The 18,950-nt window shown below is 46.5% G+C and overlaps 1 protein-coding gene across 1 annotated transcript in view; it reads left to right on the forward strand.

The window, feature by feature from the left end:
• Nucleotides 1-1,533: 1,533 nt before the first annotated feature.
• The window catches only part of LOC138447966 (collagen alpha-1(I) chain-like), a 30,170-nt gene continuing 12,753 nt past the window's right edge, over nt 1,534-18,950 (forward strand). The window contains exon 1 of the mRNA XM_069604494.1: nt 1,534-1,686. Coding sequence (XP_069460595.1) covers nt 1,534-1,686 — 153 coding nt within the window. The remainder of the gene's footprint in view (nt 1,687-18,950) is intronic.

An 18,950-nucleotide genomic window follows, 5' to 3' on the forward strand; every position in this document is an offset into this window, starting at 1 on the left:
AGGAAGACATGAATCAATAAAAAAAGAATGTTCTCTGAACCACTCGCCCCTCTCCTGACCTCATCCCCCAACCCATCCAACACCCCCCACCCACATTGCCCTGCCCTGACTAGCAGTGACCTTTTCCTCCCCACTGTTAACCCAAAAACAACAATCGATGTGGGTATCCACCCAGGGGTGCCGGACTCCACCACCGAATTGGCCCACCAGCCTCAACTGCCCTCAGAGGGGAGGCCTAGAAGCAACAAAAGTATCCAGCTACAGGACATACATAAATCAGCCGTGTATGCTCACACCAAGCGCACCTGCACAAATATAGCATCGCCCAGTGAAAGGACCGCAACCCCCCAGACCACAAGGTTTCATCCACCCACCCACCCCCTCCCAAGGGGACAGCCAACCACAGTCTGGGGAGCAGACCCCACAGCCTTCCAGCATAAGAATAATCTGTCTTTCGGCAAGGCTTCTAGGAAGTCCTGGACTGCTCCAGGGTCAGTAAAAAAGTTAGTTTTATCCCCATGGAGGACCCCTAGTCTCGATGGATACAGCACCATATACTGCAGGCCACAGTCTCAAAGAGCAAGCTTAGCTGCCAAAAAGGAAAGGAGAGCATGCTGGGCAGACGGGGTGAAGTCTGGGTAGAATGAGACCCTGGCCCCGTCATATTGCAGGTCACGCAGTGCACGGGCCTTTCTGGGGATCAAGTCCCGATCTCTGTAGCTTAGTAATCGAGCTATGACCAGGCGTGGACTTTGGCCTGGCTTAGGAATAACCTGCTTTATTCTTTGCGCCTGCTCAATCAGGAAGTGTGAGGAAAGTGGCAGGGATTCCAACTCTTCCTGTATAAGCTTCTCCAAATAGACCTCCATATTGCATTGTGACATAGATTCTGGGATCCCCACCACGCAGATGTTGATCCTGCGGGACCTCACCTCCAAGTCTTCATTATTTTCCTTGATCCCGTTGACCTCCCTTTGCAGAGATCAGATCGCCTGTGTCACCTCTGCACTAGTGTCTTCAAGTACTCCCAGCCTGTGCTTCACTTCAGAGATCCAGCCACTCTCCTTGTATAGTCGTTCCTGCATGCGCTCTACCTTGTATGCCATCCCATCCAACTTGGTGGTAATGCATGCAAACCTAGACCTCCTTTCAGCCAGCACCTGGCCAAGAGCGAAAGTCGGCACACTGCTGCTGGGACTGCGCTCACCCACTCCTGAGCGGACCGGGCTAGGTTTATGCAGGGCGCCCCGAGTGGACAGCATCTTCTCACCCCTATCACTTAAGCCCTGCTTTTGGGAGAAAGGCAATCAGGACTGACACGTGTTGCCCTTCGCCATATGTAGCGCCCTCTGCAGCTCAGCAGGGCAGCATACAGGAGTAACCCAACCCCTTCTCTACAGTTCCGTAGGCAGTTGACAGATTACCACTGCTTTCCGCCAGGAGGGGCAGTGGAGAGGGGAATGGGGGCAGTCCTAGCCAGTACTTACAAAATAGGTTCCCTCCACAGTGTCCCCTGGAGCCACCAAGTTCAGTATGATACAGCCCAGCAACTCTTCCGGTCTCAGGCAGCAAAGTGCTGCATGCATGCAGCCAGGCCAGCAGATAGTCAGCCACCCGAGGCAGTCCCAGCAGCCCACAGATACATCTGCATTGGTCCTATCAAGAAGCCTCAGCAAGCAGCATCAAGTAGGGAGAGCTCTGAAACATTAACTCCAATGCTGTATCCAGCCCCATTCAGTTGTCAGCCCCGTTCACGTCCTGCTGGCGGGGCACTCCACCAGCAGGGAACACGCTATCAGACAAGCCACTCGAGCAGCTCCCAGTGTTCATGAGCAGCAAGGAAGCAAAAGCTCCATGCTGGAGTGGGGAGCCAGGGAAGGCTCCTCCCCCACCCCAGCACGGAGTTTTGGTGCGCCGGGTCAATCGAACCTGCAGACCCTCAGCAGGGGCTTCACTGTTTCATTGTTTTGCCGCAGGGGCACTGCTTCTCCTTCGCCCCACCGCACCTCACCGCGCCAGGTCCCACCTCGTCAGAGTTCAACAGCCCGGCTCCTCCAAGTCTAGTTCACTGCACCAGGATACGGGCTCTTGTTGGGCCCTGGCGCAAAGCCGCTGGGTCGCAGTATGGCGGGCATGCCTGGCCGCACATCCGGCCCACAAGACACACCTACAGTGGGCTTCCTTCACAGGCCATACCACCTCAAGAAAGTTGTCGGCGGGTGCAGTGCAGGTTCTCAAGGGTCTCCCAGGGCTGTGCCGAGGTGATAGCAGGGGTGCACTTAGTGTAGCTGGTGTGTGGCCTCCCCCTATCCCGGTGTCTCGAAGAGCTCAGCAATTAGCGGCCATCTTGGTTGCGAGCTTGCAACCGCCCCCTTCATTATCTGTTATTAATACACAATCACGCATTACTTTTGATTCATCCGATCAGAGGGGTAGCAAGGTGCCAGGATTTTGATTGTTACACCGTTGTATGGTAATATTTGGAGCCAATAACGTCATCTCATATCTAGTCAACCTGACATTTGCCAAGTGATGTGTTTTAGTGTTATTCAATAAAATATCAATTGCATGTGGCACAGATAATGTAACTTGGTGTCCCAATATTATGGCATGGGATTGCTTCATAGAAATAGCTGCAGCCGCTACACCCCATAAACAATTTGGAAGTGCTTTTGCCACTGGGTCCAATGTGGAACAAAAATAGGCACATGGTCTCTTTTTACCTCCTTGCTGTTGAGTTAGTACAGATTACGCACAGCCTTGTTTTTCAGGCACAAACAACGTAAATGGTTTAATATAATCAGGAGTGCCCAATCAGGTGAGTTACATAAGAAGATTTTAAAACATCAAAACTCTCTTGCTGGTGTAAGGGAGGCTTGTTATCACAAGTCTGACACTGACAAAAAAGATACAATTTGTAAAACCTTAATTAAAGTTTCAATAGGGTTTGTGAGAAACCTGTAGGTGTCTCACCCGCTAGTCCACGGAGATCTGTCATCCAGGTGGCCAGGACATGGCCATCGCTTTTGGATCCAGTTCCTGGGGGTGGACCAGTGTGGGAGGATCACCTGGATGAGGGGTCTTCGGGGAGTGGAAGTGGGACACCGGATGGCGAGACACCATGGACAGGCCAGGTCAGGCAATTATAGATTATAACACACACCTGACTTCCATCACATCCCCACATGGATAAAAGGCGGAGCACGAAAGCACACTCCGAGCGAGGCAAAACACATGAGGACACAGCAGTTCCAACATGGATGTTTAATAAAGGGAGGAAAACGGCGAGACCGGAAAGTGTTGCAAGAAGGGAAGCACCGATGACCTCTAAAGACCGTTACTTCCACTGGCCTTGGAATGTAAAAAACCGAAGACCAGGAACTAAGGCTGATCAAACCTCCACATTGTGTTGGAGATACCCAGGGCTCTCGCGCATCGATAACAAAGGCAGCGAGGAGCGATTGCCGCTGTGGTACTGTCCTTGGCTCCTACTGCAAAGCGGCATCCGTAAAGGTAACACAGCCGGTGAGTCGGAGAGACTGACACCAAAGCAGCTTGTGTTTTGAACCAAGGTTGCAAGTGGCAACATTTTATAAAGGTAACATTGTATGAAGCACTTGGAATGAGCGACACAACTGTAATTGAAAGCCAGAAAGAATTACTTTAACTTCAGAATTGAACTCTGGCGGAATCAAGAAAAGATACAATACACAAAGTGGTCCGACACCACGCATGTGCTCATTCAAAAGTCTCTGTTAGGTATTTAACTGATGCTGAGTGTGAAAGAAATATTAATATTGAAGTGGTCAGGCAACAGGTATTGCTAAACCCTGTGCACATTCAAAAGTCATCGAAAGTAAATCCAATTAGTCCAAGCCCAGCGGAGGAAGACTAATTGAGCCTTGTTTAGCACAAGGGATCTGCGCCCTGAAGAGGGTTATCCAAAGATTAACAGATCTGAGCCTGGAAGAGGAGGATCAATCATTGAATGGATATGAGCCTGGAATAGGGGGATCTACCGTTGAACCTTTTTGTTTGTGAAAAAGGATCTGAAGCCGGCTGAGGGGGATTCCAGGGTGAATACCCAAAGTGAATACTGTGAACGCTGAAGAGAACATTTGCATGTTGTTTCTGTTACAGCTGGCCCTCTGCGTCAAGAGAATGGTGAGAAGTAAAGAAACTTGAACACAGAAGGTCTTGAGTTTTGTGGATGGTGAAACTGGAACTCTATTCTCGTGCCGCAGAAGCCAGAGCGTGTTCTTTACTCGAGTGAACAGCCATGCCCTGTGTTGAAAACGTGGGGAAGGGAGTCCAACGGCCCAAGTATCCTGACTTGTCATTTTGAGAACACTTCTTTCTTTTTCATGATCTGCACCCCACACTATTTGTTACTAGTAGGAAGGATTGGCAATAGTTTTTTTTTAGTTTAGGCCCTTTTTATGTTGACACCACTACACTAGGACTGCATTCTTTATTATTTGATGGTTGTAGCTTGCTCCCATCTTTAGATTTAGGTTTAGATAGGCGTTTATCATACCCCTGCAAAAGTTCAATAAACACCCTTGAACTGTGGTCACTTGTGTCTGTTTTACTATTGTTAAATCTTAAATGTTAAAGGTATTTGTACCGCGCACCGTCACCAATGGAATTGGCGCTCTGGCGGATCTGCAAATGATAAGGTGGGATGGGTTAGTAAGGTGAAGAGGGAGTAGGATACTGAGAGGAGTGGTGTGGTGTTCTGTTGACAGCTTCAACTCGGTATACACCAGATGCTGAGCTTTGGTGTGGGTATTGGATCGGTGTCAGGCCGTGTGTGTTGTTGGGCCGGCTTATGTGTTGTTGCAGTGTTGTGAAGTGCGTGCGGCTTGTTGTGCAAGAGATGGTTGTGTGAGTTTTTGAGTGAAATAAGTATGCAGAGTTTGAGCTTATATTGGTTAGTGGGTTACCTGACCTTTAGCATGCTAACATTCACAGTTCTTTCCAAGTGTGGCACCCGTCGACCCCCACAACTCTATCTGGATGCGGCGCAGGCCAATGTCTAGAACTCTATCTGGGTGTGGGCAAGCCAACATTCACAGTCCCATCCAGATGCGGCGCAGGCTAGCGTCTAGAAATATGTCCATGTGTGGGCATGCTATCATTCACAACCCTATCTGGATGCTACGCAGGCTGGTGTTCACAATTCCAAGTGTGGCACATGCCATCATTCAAGTTTCATCTAGGCGCGGGCTTGCTATCCTTCAATCAATCCCATCTAGATGCGACACAGGCCAATATCTACAATTATAAGTGTGGCCTGTGCTAGTCTTCCGGTTTCGCATAGGTGCGGGCATGCTAACATTCAAAGTCCTATCTAGGTGCGACGCAGGCTAATATTCACAAATCTATCTAGGTGTGGGCATGTTGGCATTCAGGTTTCACCTAGGTGTGGGCATGCTAACATTCATGGTCCTATCTAGATGCGATGCAGGCTAATATTCTCAATTCTATCTAAGTGTAGACATGCTAATATTCACAATTCTTTCTAAGAGCGGGCATGCTAGCATTCAAAGTCCACTCTGGATGCGACGCAGGTCAATGTCCACAATTCCATCCAAGTGTGGCCATGCTAATATTCACAATTCTATCTAAATGCGTCTGCTGGTCTGGATATGGTCTGTTGGGTACGTACGAGTGGGTGAGTCACTTGAGGGCTTTCGTCTGGGTCTAAGTATGTGATCAGTCCCTGGAGCCTTCCTTTTGTGGCTATTTCCATGATATCCTATGGTCAGTCGAGTGGTTAGTTCTTTGGTTTGAGTGTATGTCCAAATTGGGAGTGGCCAGGATTGGAGTTATTTTCATCGTTGTTTTAATGTCTGCGCATTGTAGTGCGTCTCCGTTGTGGTTACCCTGTGAAGAGCCATGATTTGAGGAGTTTCCTGAATGCTAGGTGGTTTGTTGTGTTCTGTATATTCTTGGGTAAGTCATTCAAGGTTTTGGGTGCCTGGTGGGAGAAAGAGGATCCTCCGAGTTTTTTTCTATTGTAGGGTTTTGGTTCCAAGCGTATGTCAGTGCTAGATCTTAGTGTTCTTGTCGGTTGATGTAGGTGTAATTTGTCGCTTAGGAATTTTGCACCTTGTTTGTGTATTGCTCTGTGCGTGATGCACATGGACTTGAACTTTATTTGCTGTTTTAGTCGTAGCCAGTGTAGTATTTTTAGCGCGGGTGTAATATGTTCTCTTCGGGGTAGCTTGAGGAGGAGTCTGGCTGCTGCATTTTGTATGCGTTGTAGTTTTTTTAGAAGTCGTTCGGGCATGCCCAGGTATAGGCTATTGGCATAGTCTACTCTGGACATGATCAGAGCGATGATGGTAAGTGTTTTGTTGGTGAACGACAGGAACGGTAGGATCCTTTTTGCTGCTCGCAGGAGGAAGAAACATTTCTTGATTACCGAGTTTACTTGTGGCTCTAGAGTGAGGTTGTTATCCATCAGGACCCCTAGGTTTTTTACAGTTGATGATGGTTCTGGTGTGGTGCCGAGCTCTCTTGGCCAGGGGATGTAGTTGATGTCGTCTCCCTTTTTTTAAACAAACATTGCCAAAATCCGTTCCTTACATGTTTGACAAACTCTTACCTTGCCCTATAGCTAGGATGGGAGTAGTCCCGACCATCAAATCATAAACAAACAGTCCTAATTGTGTCCATCAAATCAAAATGGCCTATACTAACAAAAACCTAATGCCTGCCCTATACCTAGTACACATGTGAAAAGGAATGTATGTATATAAAGGAAAGTCTATGTTCAAAAGAATAAATGTGGCTGAGTCAGCTCTCCTCCCCACGTTGGATAGCAAGGGCGGAGGTGGTCCGTGTAGACAAGACGGCACACTCTGGCTAAGGTTCTTAACACAAGGCGTTTGCCTTCCACGTTAATGTCTTGCTTAATGTCTTGCTTTCCAATTTCCACAAACACAGTTTAACAAAAAGTCCACAACGGTCCCCCTCTTTGGGCTCAGACCTCTTACAGCAAAGGTTCACGTCGACCCCCCCCTCTGCCAGGCTCAGACCTTTCACAGCAAAATCTTCACAACACTTGTGGGGGTTCCCTTCCCCAAGCTTAACTCATACCCTTGTGGGGTTCCCTTCCCCTTATTATATTTCAGGTCTCCCTCAGTCGCGCTCAGACTGTTTCCTGATGTCGAAAATATTCAAATGTGTGTGGTTTTTTGCAACAGACCTCCGCAGGACCACTTTAACTTTCCAGCTTCCAACTCACACTCCTACATTACTTATCTCAGTGCTTTCTGGTCTGGGTAGTTCATTGTATTAAGTACCAAAGTTCAGCATTCAGCTTTTCACGTTCCCCTTCTCTCAGGGTTAACTTCAAACACCTTGCTTTTCAATTCATACACTTTATCGGGGCAACCATCTACCTTTCACAGAGACTTTTGAGTGGGCTACTTCCTCTCACCGCACCACTCCGTTACTCAGTAACGCTGACCTTCCAGCTATCATTACTTCAAAGTTCATTCACAGGTCTGTCTTTCTTCGCGTCTCATCCACACGTGTGCAGCCTTCAATTTTGCAATATAATCTTGCCACTTCAATCTTTCTCTAGCACACACCGGTCTCTCATGTTGCTTGCCAACTCACCAGCAGTGTGTGTTTCTTTCTTGTCTTTTACTTTCTTCCAATTTGCCAGTCAAGGTTAGTACCACAGGCTTGGCCTCGCCTCCCCAAATCTGCTGCTCTCCCGGGAGGTTTGCTGGTGTCCTTAAGAACACAATTCAGCTTTCAATTTTTGGATTCGGCATTCTCCTCATATCTTTCTCAGCCTTTTGGAGGCAACAACCTCTTGCAGGGAACTCCTGGGGTGCTCCTCCCGTGGCTCTCGACCCACGGTCTGTTGATCTACTCCAGTAGGTTCGCCATCACCCCGGAGATTCAGCTCTTACTCGTGTTCCATCTTGCTCAGAGTGCATCTCTATGTTCCGCTTTTTATTCGTGCAAGGGGAGCTAATTGATATCAGATGTTTGCACTTAGAGTTAAGTGTCTGACTTTGCCTGATCCAATTGGCGGGACATGGCTAATGTGATGTACAAGAGTTAGCATTCTTACTCTCAGTTGCCCTCTTCCTCGGCCCAGTGTTTGTGTGAAAGGGGGGGGGGAGTGGGCACATAGGGGAATCCTATGAAATAAGATGGGTTAGGTGTGCGGGAAAGGGGGGATAATGCATCTCACCATAGGCTGTCTCACCCTGACTCCCTCAAGACCCCTCCCACAGGGGATCCTCCTGCACTGGTACACACCCAGGGTCTGGATCAAAACGCGATGGCTGTGCCCTGGCCACCTGAGGGAGAGATCCACGGGGACTAGCAGATGAGACACCTATTGGTTTCTCACATACCCTTCCCTTATGCGATGTAGCCGCATCTGTTTCACAGGGAAACCGGGAAAGGAAATCAACGCTCCCCTGTTCGGTTCCTTTTCGGTGTTCCACAATGAAACAGTAGGGTCTAAGATCCATCGCATGACTCGATGGTTAGAGTCCTTTCGTTGTCTTATCCATACCAAAGGTGAGTGGTCGGTAATGAGTGTGAACTTTCTCACCAGAAGATAATACCTCAGATGAATAATTGCCCATTTGATGGCAAGGGCCTCTAATTCCAATGCAGAGTATTTTTTCTCACGTGGAAAGAGTTTATGACTAGTGAATAGGATGAGGTGTTCTAGTCCATCACATATTTGTGACAGTACTGTGCGTAATCCTGTCAGGGAGGCATCAGTCTGTAATATAAATTCCTTTGAGAAGTCTACCACTTTTAGTATTGGATTTTGGCATAAGGTTTGCTTCAGATTATTATAACATGCATTGGGGGTCATTACGACCCTGGCGTTAAGGGTTTAACGGCACCGTAAAAGGTGCTGGCTCCGTTAAACCCTTAACGCCTGATTACGAGGTCCCTTTGCGGGACCCGACCTTAATGGCTGGTTTTACCAGCCGTTAAAGTAGGGTGCCGCAAAGGGACCTCGGTGCTAATTACGGTACCGCAATTTGCAGTACCGTACTTAGCGCCTTCCCCAGTCCCATTGAGCCCTATGGAGCGAAAATGGGAATGGGGAAGGGCCATGGTGAAATGGGGAAATACCGCCCCGCCAACCTTGGAATGGGGCAGTATTTCCCCATTCCACCATGGCAGACTCGTTACAACATCGGCAACAACCATGGTGCTAATAGAGCCATGGTTTAGCGCCAGGGTTGTAATGAGGGCCATTGTCTTCATCAGACCAACACATTTTCTGGGGGCTCCGCCTTTCTTAGTTTGCCCGTCAGTCTAGCTGTTCTATCTGAAAAATGTGGGATAAACCTACAGTAATAACCAATTAATCTGGAGGAATGCCCCGAGGTCTCTCTTGGTCTTGGGTGTGGGGGCATCTAGTACGGTTTTCATTTTTTCTTGTTGGGGCTGGACACTGCCGTTCCCTACAAAGAAGCTTAGGTATTTCATGGCTGATTGAGCTAGCTTACATTTTGATGGATTGGCAATTCAGGCTCCTCATAATAGTTGAAAGATGAAAAAGATGGTCTTTCCAAGTTTTACTATAAATGACTATGCTGTCAATATAGGCCCCACAGAAATCAGAGTACGGCTGTAATATCCTGTCCATAAGTCGTTGGAAAGTGGAGGGGGTCCCATGCAGTCCAAAAGGGAGGACTGTGAATTGGAATAGTCCCAATGGTGTCAAGAAAGTTGTCTTTTCTTTATTGTGTCCATATACTGGGACCTGCCAATGCCCCTTGGTTAAATCTAAGGTTGATAGGAATGTGGCATGTCTGAGTTTATTTATCAACTCATTGATGCGTGGCATAGGATAGGCATTGAAGGCGGGGATGGAGTTGACCTGCCTGAAGTCCATTCAAAACCTCAAAGAATGATCAGGTTTAGTTACTAACACAATAAGGACGGACCATGGACTCAAAGAGAGCTTGATAATATTCGCCTCCAGCATTTTTTTAACTTCATTAATTATTATCTGCTTTCGTGCTTCTGGGAGTCTATACGGTTTCAAATGGTCCACTTTTCCCTTTGGAGTTCTGATATAATGATAAGCACTGTGTACTTTCCCTGGTTTCTCACAGAATACATCAGGGAATGCCATAATAAGGTTGTTCACATCTTCTTGTTTCTGTTTAGATAGTTCTTAGGGAATAAGGTCAGAGTTGTCTTGTTTCCTCGGGTACCAAACCGGACAATATAGAGGAGGTGGTAGTGGAAAGGATTTTCTTTCCACTCTTTTAGGAGATTTACGTGGTAGAGATGGGTTTTTTGCCTTCTATCAGGTTGGGCTATTTTGAAGGTACAGGTTCCCGTTTGCTCTAGCACTTCATAGGGCCCATGCCACTTGGAGACAAGTTTATTATCTGAGGTAGGTAAGAGGACTAGTACTTCCTGTCCTTCTGAAAATGATCTTAAATTGAATTTCTTGTCATAGGTGGAGTTTTGTTTGGTTTGAGCTTTCTCCGTGTGAGTGTGGACTAGACTCTGGACGAGTTTCAGGTGCTCTCGCAATCGGGTAGCTGTCTGTGAGAGGGGACTAAGTGCCTCTTCTCTTTCTTCCCAGGTCTCCCGGAGCATGTCTCAGACATCTCTTGGTTCTCTACCATAGAGTTACTCAAAAGGGGAGAATCTGGTGGATGTCTGAGGGGTCTTTCTCACTGCAAATAGGGCCCAAGGGATCATATGATCCCAGTCCTTCACAGCCTGATCTACCAATTTTCTCACAAGCATTTGGAGGGTATTGTTAAGTCTTTCTACCAATCCATCCATTTGGGGTAGTAAACAGAGGTTCTTAAGGTGGTAATGTGTAGTAATTCCATGACTTCACCCATAAGCTTAATCATGAAATTGGATCCCTGGTCCGTTAGAATTTCCTTGGGGAAAAGAATGGCAGCAGGTGTTTTAAAATTTACTGGGTGGTGTTGTTCCACATGGGGAAGGCTTCCGGGTACCGTGTAGCATAATCAACAATTACTAGGACACATTTATTACCCAGTCTAGAAGTTTCAAATGGCCCAATTATATCCATTCCAATTCGGGAGAAAGGGACTTCTATTATCGGTGATGGGTTTAGAGGGGCAGGTAAGGGAATATTGTGAGCTGTTTTTTTGACATATCTCACATGTCTGAATGAAGTTCTTTATGTCAGCATGGATAACTGGCAAATAGAATGTCCCACTCATGGGAGCTTGGGTGTTAGATTGTCCCAAGTGTCCCTCTGTCAAATGAGATTGTGCGATCTCTAGCACGATTTTGCGATGGGTTTTGGGTATTTCTAACTGAGTTTTACTTAGGCCTTCCTTGGAGGTTTCCCTTCTATATAGTGATCCCTGTTTCAGGAAGAAAAAGGGGCTTCCCTTCTCTTGTCCCTCTTCCTTTAGGGATCACTTGTAAGAAAGCCTCTGCAAGTACTGGATCATTTTGCTGGGCGAATGCTAGATTGGGAAGGATGGTAGGTTCCTCTACCCTTTTTGCCTCAGCAATACATGTCTCATTGGCCACCCCAAAGCCTACGCTACCCCCCTCAGTTTCCTCTGGTGCACTTTCTTCCTCAAAACGGGGAAATGCAGCCTTCTCAAGAATTCCCTGTGCAATTCTGTTCCTAGGTCGTATTTCAAACAGAGTTTCACCATGGTTCTGTAGGAGAACCTTTATGTCTCCCCGAAAGGCTGGGTCTATAACGCCTGCATGAACATCTAGACCAAACTTGCAGGCCAGGCCAGATTTTGGGGCAAATCTTATATAACAACCTGCAGGGGGGTATTAGGACTAAGTCCCTGGGAATGACCCGTCTTTTCCGAGGAGGGATAGTGGATTCTCTGCTACTACAACTATCAAAGCCTATGGATTTTTTTTTATAGCGGTAGAGGGGTCTGAGGCTCTGTGACTACGTTTCTGGAATTTTAGGGTCCGCCAATTTGTCTCAATTGAGTCGTATCCCATTTCTGACATCATATGTAAGGGTGGCATGGTAGCACAAGTATGACACTGACACAAAAGGTACAAGTTGTCAAATCTTTATTAAGGTTTCAATGGAGTTGGAGAAACTCCTGCTTTGCCCTATAGCTAGGATGGAAGTAGTCTCGACCATCAAATCATAAACAAACAGACTTAGTTGTGTCCGTCAAATCAAAATGGCCTATACTAACAAAAACCTGATACCTGCCCTATACCAAGTACAAAAGATGGGAAAAGGAATATATGTATATAAAGGAAAGTCAGCGTTCAAAGGAATAAATGTGGCTGAGTCAGCTCTACTCCCCACATTGGACAGCACGGGGTAAGGCAGTCCGTGTGGACAAGACAACACACTCTGGCTTAGGTTCTTAACAAAAGGCAGTTCAAAACGTGGCCCGAGGCCCGCCTGACCTTCCACATTAAAGTCTTCCTTTTCAATTTCCACAAACACAGTTTAACAAAATGTTCACAGCAGTCCCCCTCTGCCGGGCTCAGACCTCTTACAGCAAAAAATTCACATCGGTCCCACTCTGTCGGGTTCAGACCTTTCACAGCTAAATGTTCACAACACTTGTAGGGGTTCCCCTCCCCAAGCTTAAATCATATCCTTGAGGGGTTCCCTTCCCCTTACTTATTGTACTTCCATTCTCCCTCAGTCGGGATCGGACTGTTTCCTGGTGTCAAAGAATTTTGAATGTGCATGGTTTTTGCAACAGACCTCCGCAGGCACAGGACCACTTAGACTTTCCAGCTTCCAAATCACACTCCTATGTTATTTACCCCAGTGCTTTCTGGTCTGGGTAGTTTGCTGTTTTAGGTACCAAAGTCAGCACTCAGCTTTTCACATTCCCATTCTCTTGGGGTTAACGTCAATCACTTTGCTTTTCAATTCGTTCACTTTATCGAGAAAATCTTTTACCTTTCTCAGAGACTTCGAGTGGGCTACTTCCTTTTGCCAGACCACTCCGTTACTCAGTATCGCTGACCTTCCAGCTATCGTTACTTCAAAGTTAATTCACATGTCTGCCTTTCTTCACGTCTCATCCACACGCATGCAGCCTTCAATTTTGCAATATAACATTGCCACTTCAATCTTTCTCTAGCACACACCGGTCTCTCGCGTCGCTTGCCAACTCACCGATTGTGTGCGTTTCTTTCTTGTATTTTACTTACTTCCAATTTGTGAGTCAAGGTTAATACTACAAGCTTGTCCTCCCCTTCCAAACTCTGCCGTTCACCCGGGTGGCAGCTGGCGTCCTTAGAACACAATACAGCTTTCAATTTTGGGATTCAGCCTTCTCCTTGTATCTTTTGCAGCCTTTTGGAGGCAACAACCTCCTGCAGGGAACTCCTGGGGTGCTCCAACCGTGGGTCTCATCCCTCGGTCCGTTGCTCTGTTCTAGTACGATCACCTTCACCCCGGACGTTCTGCTCTACTGTGTCTCTATTTTCTGTCTTTTATCCGTGTGAGGAGAGCTAATTGGTATCCGATCTATGCACTTAGAGTTAAGTGCCTGACTTTTGCCTGACCCAATTGGTGGGACATGGCTAATGTGATGTACAAGAGTTAGCATTCTTACTCTCAGTCGCCCTCTTTCTCAGCCCAGTGTTTGTGTGGAAAGGCAGTGGGGAAGATGGGACATTGGGGAATCCTATTAAATAGGGTGGGTCAGGTGTGTGGGAAAGGGAGGATACCGCGTCTCACCATAGACTGTCTCGCCCCCACTCCCCAAAGACACCTCACCTAGGTGATCCTCCTGCACTGGTCCACCCCCAGCGTCTGGATCCAAAGGTGATGGCCGTGCACTGGCCACCGGAGAGAGATCCCCATGCACTAGCAGGTGAGACATCTCTTGCTTTCTCACAGTGAGCAGCAGTCCATGACAAGGGAACTGGAGTGCTACTCAGTGTTAGTTCTAACAGCGGTTTTTGCTAAAAGCAAAAAATTGGGAATCCACTGCTTGCAAAATGAAATCATCCCTAAAAACCTTCTGACATCTTTCTGTGTGATAGGGACAGGTATTTTCATTACAGCCTAGGCCCTGAGGGTGTAATCTACGCTCCTCTTTTGACAATAGGTGTCCCAAATAGGTTTTGCAGAACTGTCATTTTCTTTAGGGACACTGTATGTCCCAGTGGCACTAAAAATTGTAATAACTGCACAGTGCAATCCATGCATTCTCTTGGGTATCTGCAGCTATCACCAAATCATCAACGTATTGGAGCAGTATGGTTTTTGCAGTCGGTGTAAACAGGTCTAGCTGTGGTGTCAATGCTTGGCTCTAATTACTTGGGCATTCAGTTTAATCTTGGGGGCCCTGGGGAAGGTGTAGGACCACCCTTCCACATCAAAGGCCAATAGTTACTGCCTGAAAGCATTTTTGAGGCCCTTATAGCCGGTCCGATAGCACAGCGAGTAGAGCGCTTGCTTTGACATCTGACAAGAGCCTGCTGACGCAGGTTCGAATCCCTGCAGGGCCAAACTCAGCCTTTCCTCCTTCCAAGGTTGATAAATGAGCACCACACACCGTGGGTAAGCAGCGCTCAGATGCCTGAGGGTTCATGGTGCTATATAAATGCTAAATTATTATTATTATTATAACAGTGAAAGTCATGTCCGGCACCACTGGAAACTGTGGTTCTCCAATTTTATTTATTGCTCATAGATCGTAAATCAGTCTCCATTGTGCTGGAATGCAAGGCTTTCCATGAATCTGTTTTTGTACAGGAAGAATTGGAGAATCCCTTTAACTAGTAAATCCTGTATTTCGGCTTAATTCCTTATAACCCTCCCTTGGGCATTTTATAGTAAGGAATTTGCAGTTGTACCACACCGGGCTTAACCCCAATTTTCACTTGCTCAATTACCATACATCCAACATACATCCTACATCATTAGATCCTGTGGCCCATATCATAGGGTCAAGAGGCCAAAGGCTTCACTGTCATATTGTATTCTTCATTCGCTTAAGCTGGGCTCGGACAATGCAACTGGCTTTGTCTGTACCTCTGAAGTTATTATGAGAACAAACAACTTTTATACACTTGGTGGTACATTACTTCATGGCAGGCATTTAATCACCAGGCTAAATGTGAACACAGAGTGAAGATCTCAGTTTACTGCTAATGCAGCTGTTACCTGGACTATTTCCTCTCCTTGGGCTTGCTCTAAGAAGACATGTGTACTTGCAAACCAAATGTTTTTTTTTATTGCTAGGCAAGCATTCTATGGTCATGTGCACAGACCAACTGATAAGAGAACTAATGTTCATTCATTTTGCAAAGTGCCTACATTTATTTGTTCATAATTTCCCACACTACAAACAGCCTTTGCCTTACACGCGCACTCCTTGACATCATGGCCACCTCCACACTTCGCACAGCATAGTACACCTCTGCAGACACTGGTTACATGACCAAACCTCTGACATGGAAAACAAGGCAATGGAGGGGGCACATACTTTGCCACCCGGAACCTTTCGTAGCCAATCCCAGTAATTGGCGCACCTCCACACACTGTAACATAACAAACACAGTAATTTAGTGTGGTTATATGTGTTATAATCTCTAGAAAACCATAGAGGGCTCAATATATATTTTTTAAGTCACTAAACAACCTGCCCAATATATGTTAAGACTGGTCCTCAAATATTTGGGGAACGTGTTAGGTAGTGCCTTTAAAATAAATATCGAGTCATCCTCGATATTATTTCCAGTGATTATATCACTGGATACCGTCAAGAGCACAACCCAATTGCCATTCCTTTGACCCAACCACCGCACCCCGGACACATTATTGTGCTTAAGCTCTGCCCTTAAAGGTCCAAATCAGTACTGGTCGATACTCCATAAATCTCCCCCTTACCTCTTTCCACACATGTGGGTGGCACAGTACACTCCACAGGAATCCCCACCAATTTGAGCAAGCACAGCACCCTCTCCTGTTGTTCAAAAGTCCTGCAGCAAACCAAAAGCTAACCCTCACCCACCTTACATATATAAATGAGTCCACTCCTGTACAGATTCCGCAATTTCAATTGGGCACACATTCCTGAAATCCTGACCTTCCACAGCAGTAGCCACAATAACGACAAAATCCCTGTCCTTAGGGGTACCAACAGCACCCTTGTAGAGGAGCAGACATGTATATCACTGATAGACTGCCCCCTCAACTCCATCACACTGGATGAATAACAGGAAGTCATTGTGCATGACACCCGGTATCATCCCAATACCGCATCGAGTGTATGAGAGGCCTTATGCACTCAGACAACCATAACAAATGTACCCTTGTATTGACATGGTAGCAGGAGATTAGCAGACACCACTAAATATCAAGGAGCTGTAAAGACAACTGGTCAGGTGCAAAGTGATGTCATAAGGAGAAGATACAATGACACACTGAATCGATATAAGAATATTAAAAGAAAGAAGATATAACTGGAGAAACAAAAGTAAACATATATGCGAGTGAGAAGAAACCATATATACAAAGAAGATAAGTAACCAGATGAGTAGTGAATGTATATACATAGAAATGCAAGGTAGATGAGCCATGTAGAAGCTTGCTGCAGTATAAAACATAACACGGGTGAAGCGGCCATGTTGAAAAGATGGACGCCGGCTCTCAATGATAGCAAGCAAAGAGCCTGAAGGAGAGAGACCAGAGCTGCAGAGCTGACAGAGGCTGAAAATACAAATTCATGCAGGAAGAAAGAACAGCTGTTGGCCAGAGATCAAGGATGCCACAGCAAGAAGCTACTGAAATGGACAAGTGGCGCTAATGAGGATAAGCAACGTAACCAGGACATCTTTCTCTTAGATTAAGTAAATGAGCAAACATTTATGAGTGCCAAGTATTGACAATAAAGGATGCAAAAAAGCCTATGAGAGAAAAAGCAACTAAGTCTCTGGAGGCCAAGACGAGTAATGCACCCAGCATGATTGAACTAAATAGCACTAAATAAAAGGTGAAATTGATAGATCGTGGTCTCTTCACACGTGATTCAGAACTCAAAAACAAGGCCTATTCATTAAACTCCAGATGTGTACCTACATTCCCTTAAAGTCCCAGAGAAGAGAACAGTCTTCAAGGTCAACTACAAAGAGGTGGTCTTGGCTGAAGGCTTGGCTGATGAGAGATGAGGGACTATTTGGGAAAGTGGGTAGTATTTTGATGTTGTTCTCTGCACCCGAGTTTTGTTTTGCTTACGTGATGCTAGTGAGCAGAGGGTCCAAGGTTGGGAGAGCATGCCACCCTATCACGAGGGCCTATGCAACGATGAGCATATAATGTTGCATGAGCCAATCTGCTCCTGTTATAATCTGTTTTATACGTAGTTACCAATCCCTAAACCCAACAGGTTTTATTATTTGCCATGTAAGATGACATCATAGCTGATGCATTTTGACGAATAAAGCCTTTGTGTAACCAATCTAAAGTGTGAGTGTGTGGACTACAAACTGTTGTTCACCAGATTGCCCTACTTTATTGAATTGATAATAAAGTAGTATTTTGCCATATTCTTTGAGTCTGTCTGGTCATTTGGGTCCAAGATTATTAGTTATGGTAATTCCATTCTGCGCTTATATACACCCAAAAGGTGCTACTGCACACCCTCACGCAGCACACAAGGCCCACTACCCTCCACAACCTCTGCAACACACCTTACTGCACCATTCACCCCTGCCAGATGAAGAGGCCTCACATCCTCATGCTCCATCACTGCATACCCTGAAGAAACAGCAATGCAACAGTCGCCAACAACCAACCTTTCCACAGGAGGCCTGCTCCTATTCATATCCTGCCGACCCCTTACATTTCTTCTTTAAAGGAACGGACTGCCACTCAGAGCCAGAATCATTAGAACCTGAGGAGTCCTCCATTAAAAAAAAAACATACTCCCTTGCCCTCCCCTACAGCTCAATTCCATGCTCACAGATCGCTGAGCTCCACCTACAGGCCCACACACTCCCTCATGACCCTCGTTCTCCTCAAGAACTTGGAGACTCTTCTCGGATGTCTCCAGGAGCACACACTTCAAAAGCCCTTGACAGCTCGGCTCAGCTTTCAGTTGGCCTCCCGCTCCCATTCTCTGTGCCATTGACCTCCTCCTTCCTCTAGCTTGCAACCGCTCTCGCCACCATCTTTGGCATTCCTGGTTGGGGGTGAGAGCTATGCTAACAGGGCTCGAGCCCCCCGCCTACTTCAATGTTAGTTGGGGGACAGAGCTTGCTTCAACGTCATTTCAGTGAGATTGAAGCTGATGAGTGAAATAAAATACCAAGTTCCTGCCACACAGAGTGGCTGAATGCTTGAACATGATTAGCCAGACACTGAATGGCAAGCTTGGCCGTCCAATCATATCCAGAAACAGTCAGCCAATCATTGAGCAGCTCAGCCCCCAAATCATCCAATGGACTCCAATACAGAAACAAACTGCAGGAAGCGTAGACCTTTATATGGCTACACAAAACAACATTGAGGTTGTGTTGCATCTTGTCGACTCCAAGCAAAGTGAAATCAGCCCAACTGCTCAGCTATCCTTCAGTGACCTGCAGCCTCTTCTCATCGTTGGTCGGATATAAGGTAGGGGCTTGCTTAGGTTCCGTCCCTGGTATTGGAAATGTTTGTAGTTTGTGTGACTGTTACTAAACACGTTCTTATGCAGGGGAAGGGGCTGGTGTGTGTGCGCTGCTTGGTTTGTTTAGGCAGAGCAGTGAGGAGGGAAGCCTTTCCTGAATCTGGTGGCATAAAGTTATACTGCATTTGTGCAGACGTAGAAAAATATACTTGCACAAATGCGGTAAAACTTTAAAGCTCCTTTTTCAAGAATGGCATCCATCACACCTCTGCCTCAGCAAAATCAAATGGCCACATCAGCCCCCTCCCCACGGATGGCAGCCAACATATAACCACGTTATGTGTTTCACAAATGAGGGGAAGGCGCTGA

This window comes from Ambystoma mexicanum, chromosome 3q (assembly GCF_040938575.1).
Source record: "Ambystoma mexicanum isolate Mex_15411 chromosome 3q, UKY_AmexF1_1, whole genome shotgun sequence".
NCBI classification, from domain to species: Eukaryota; Metazoa; Chordata; class Amphibia; order Caudata; family Ambystomatidae; genus Ambystoma; species Ambystoma mexicanum.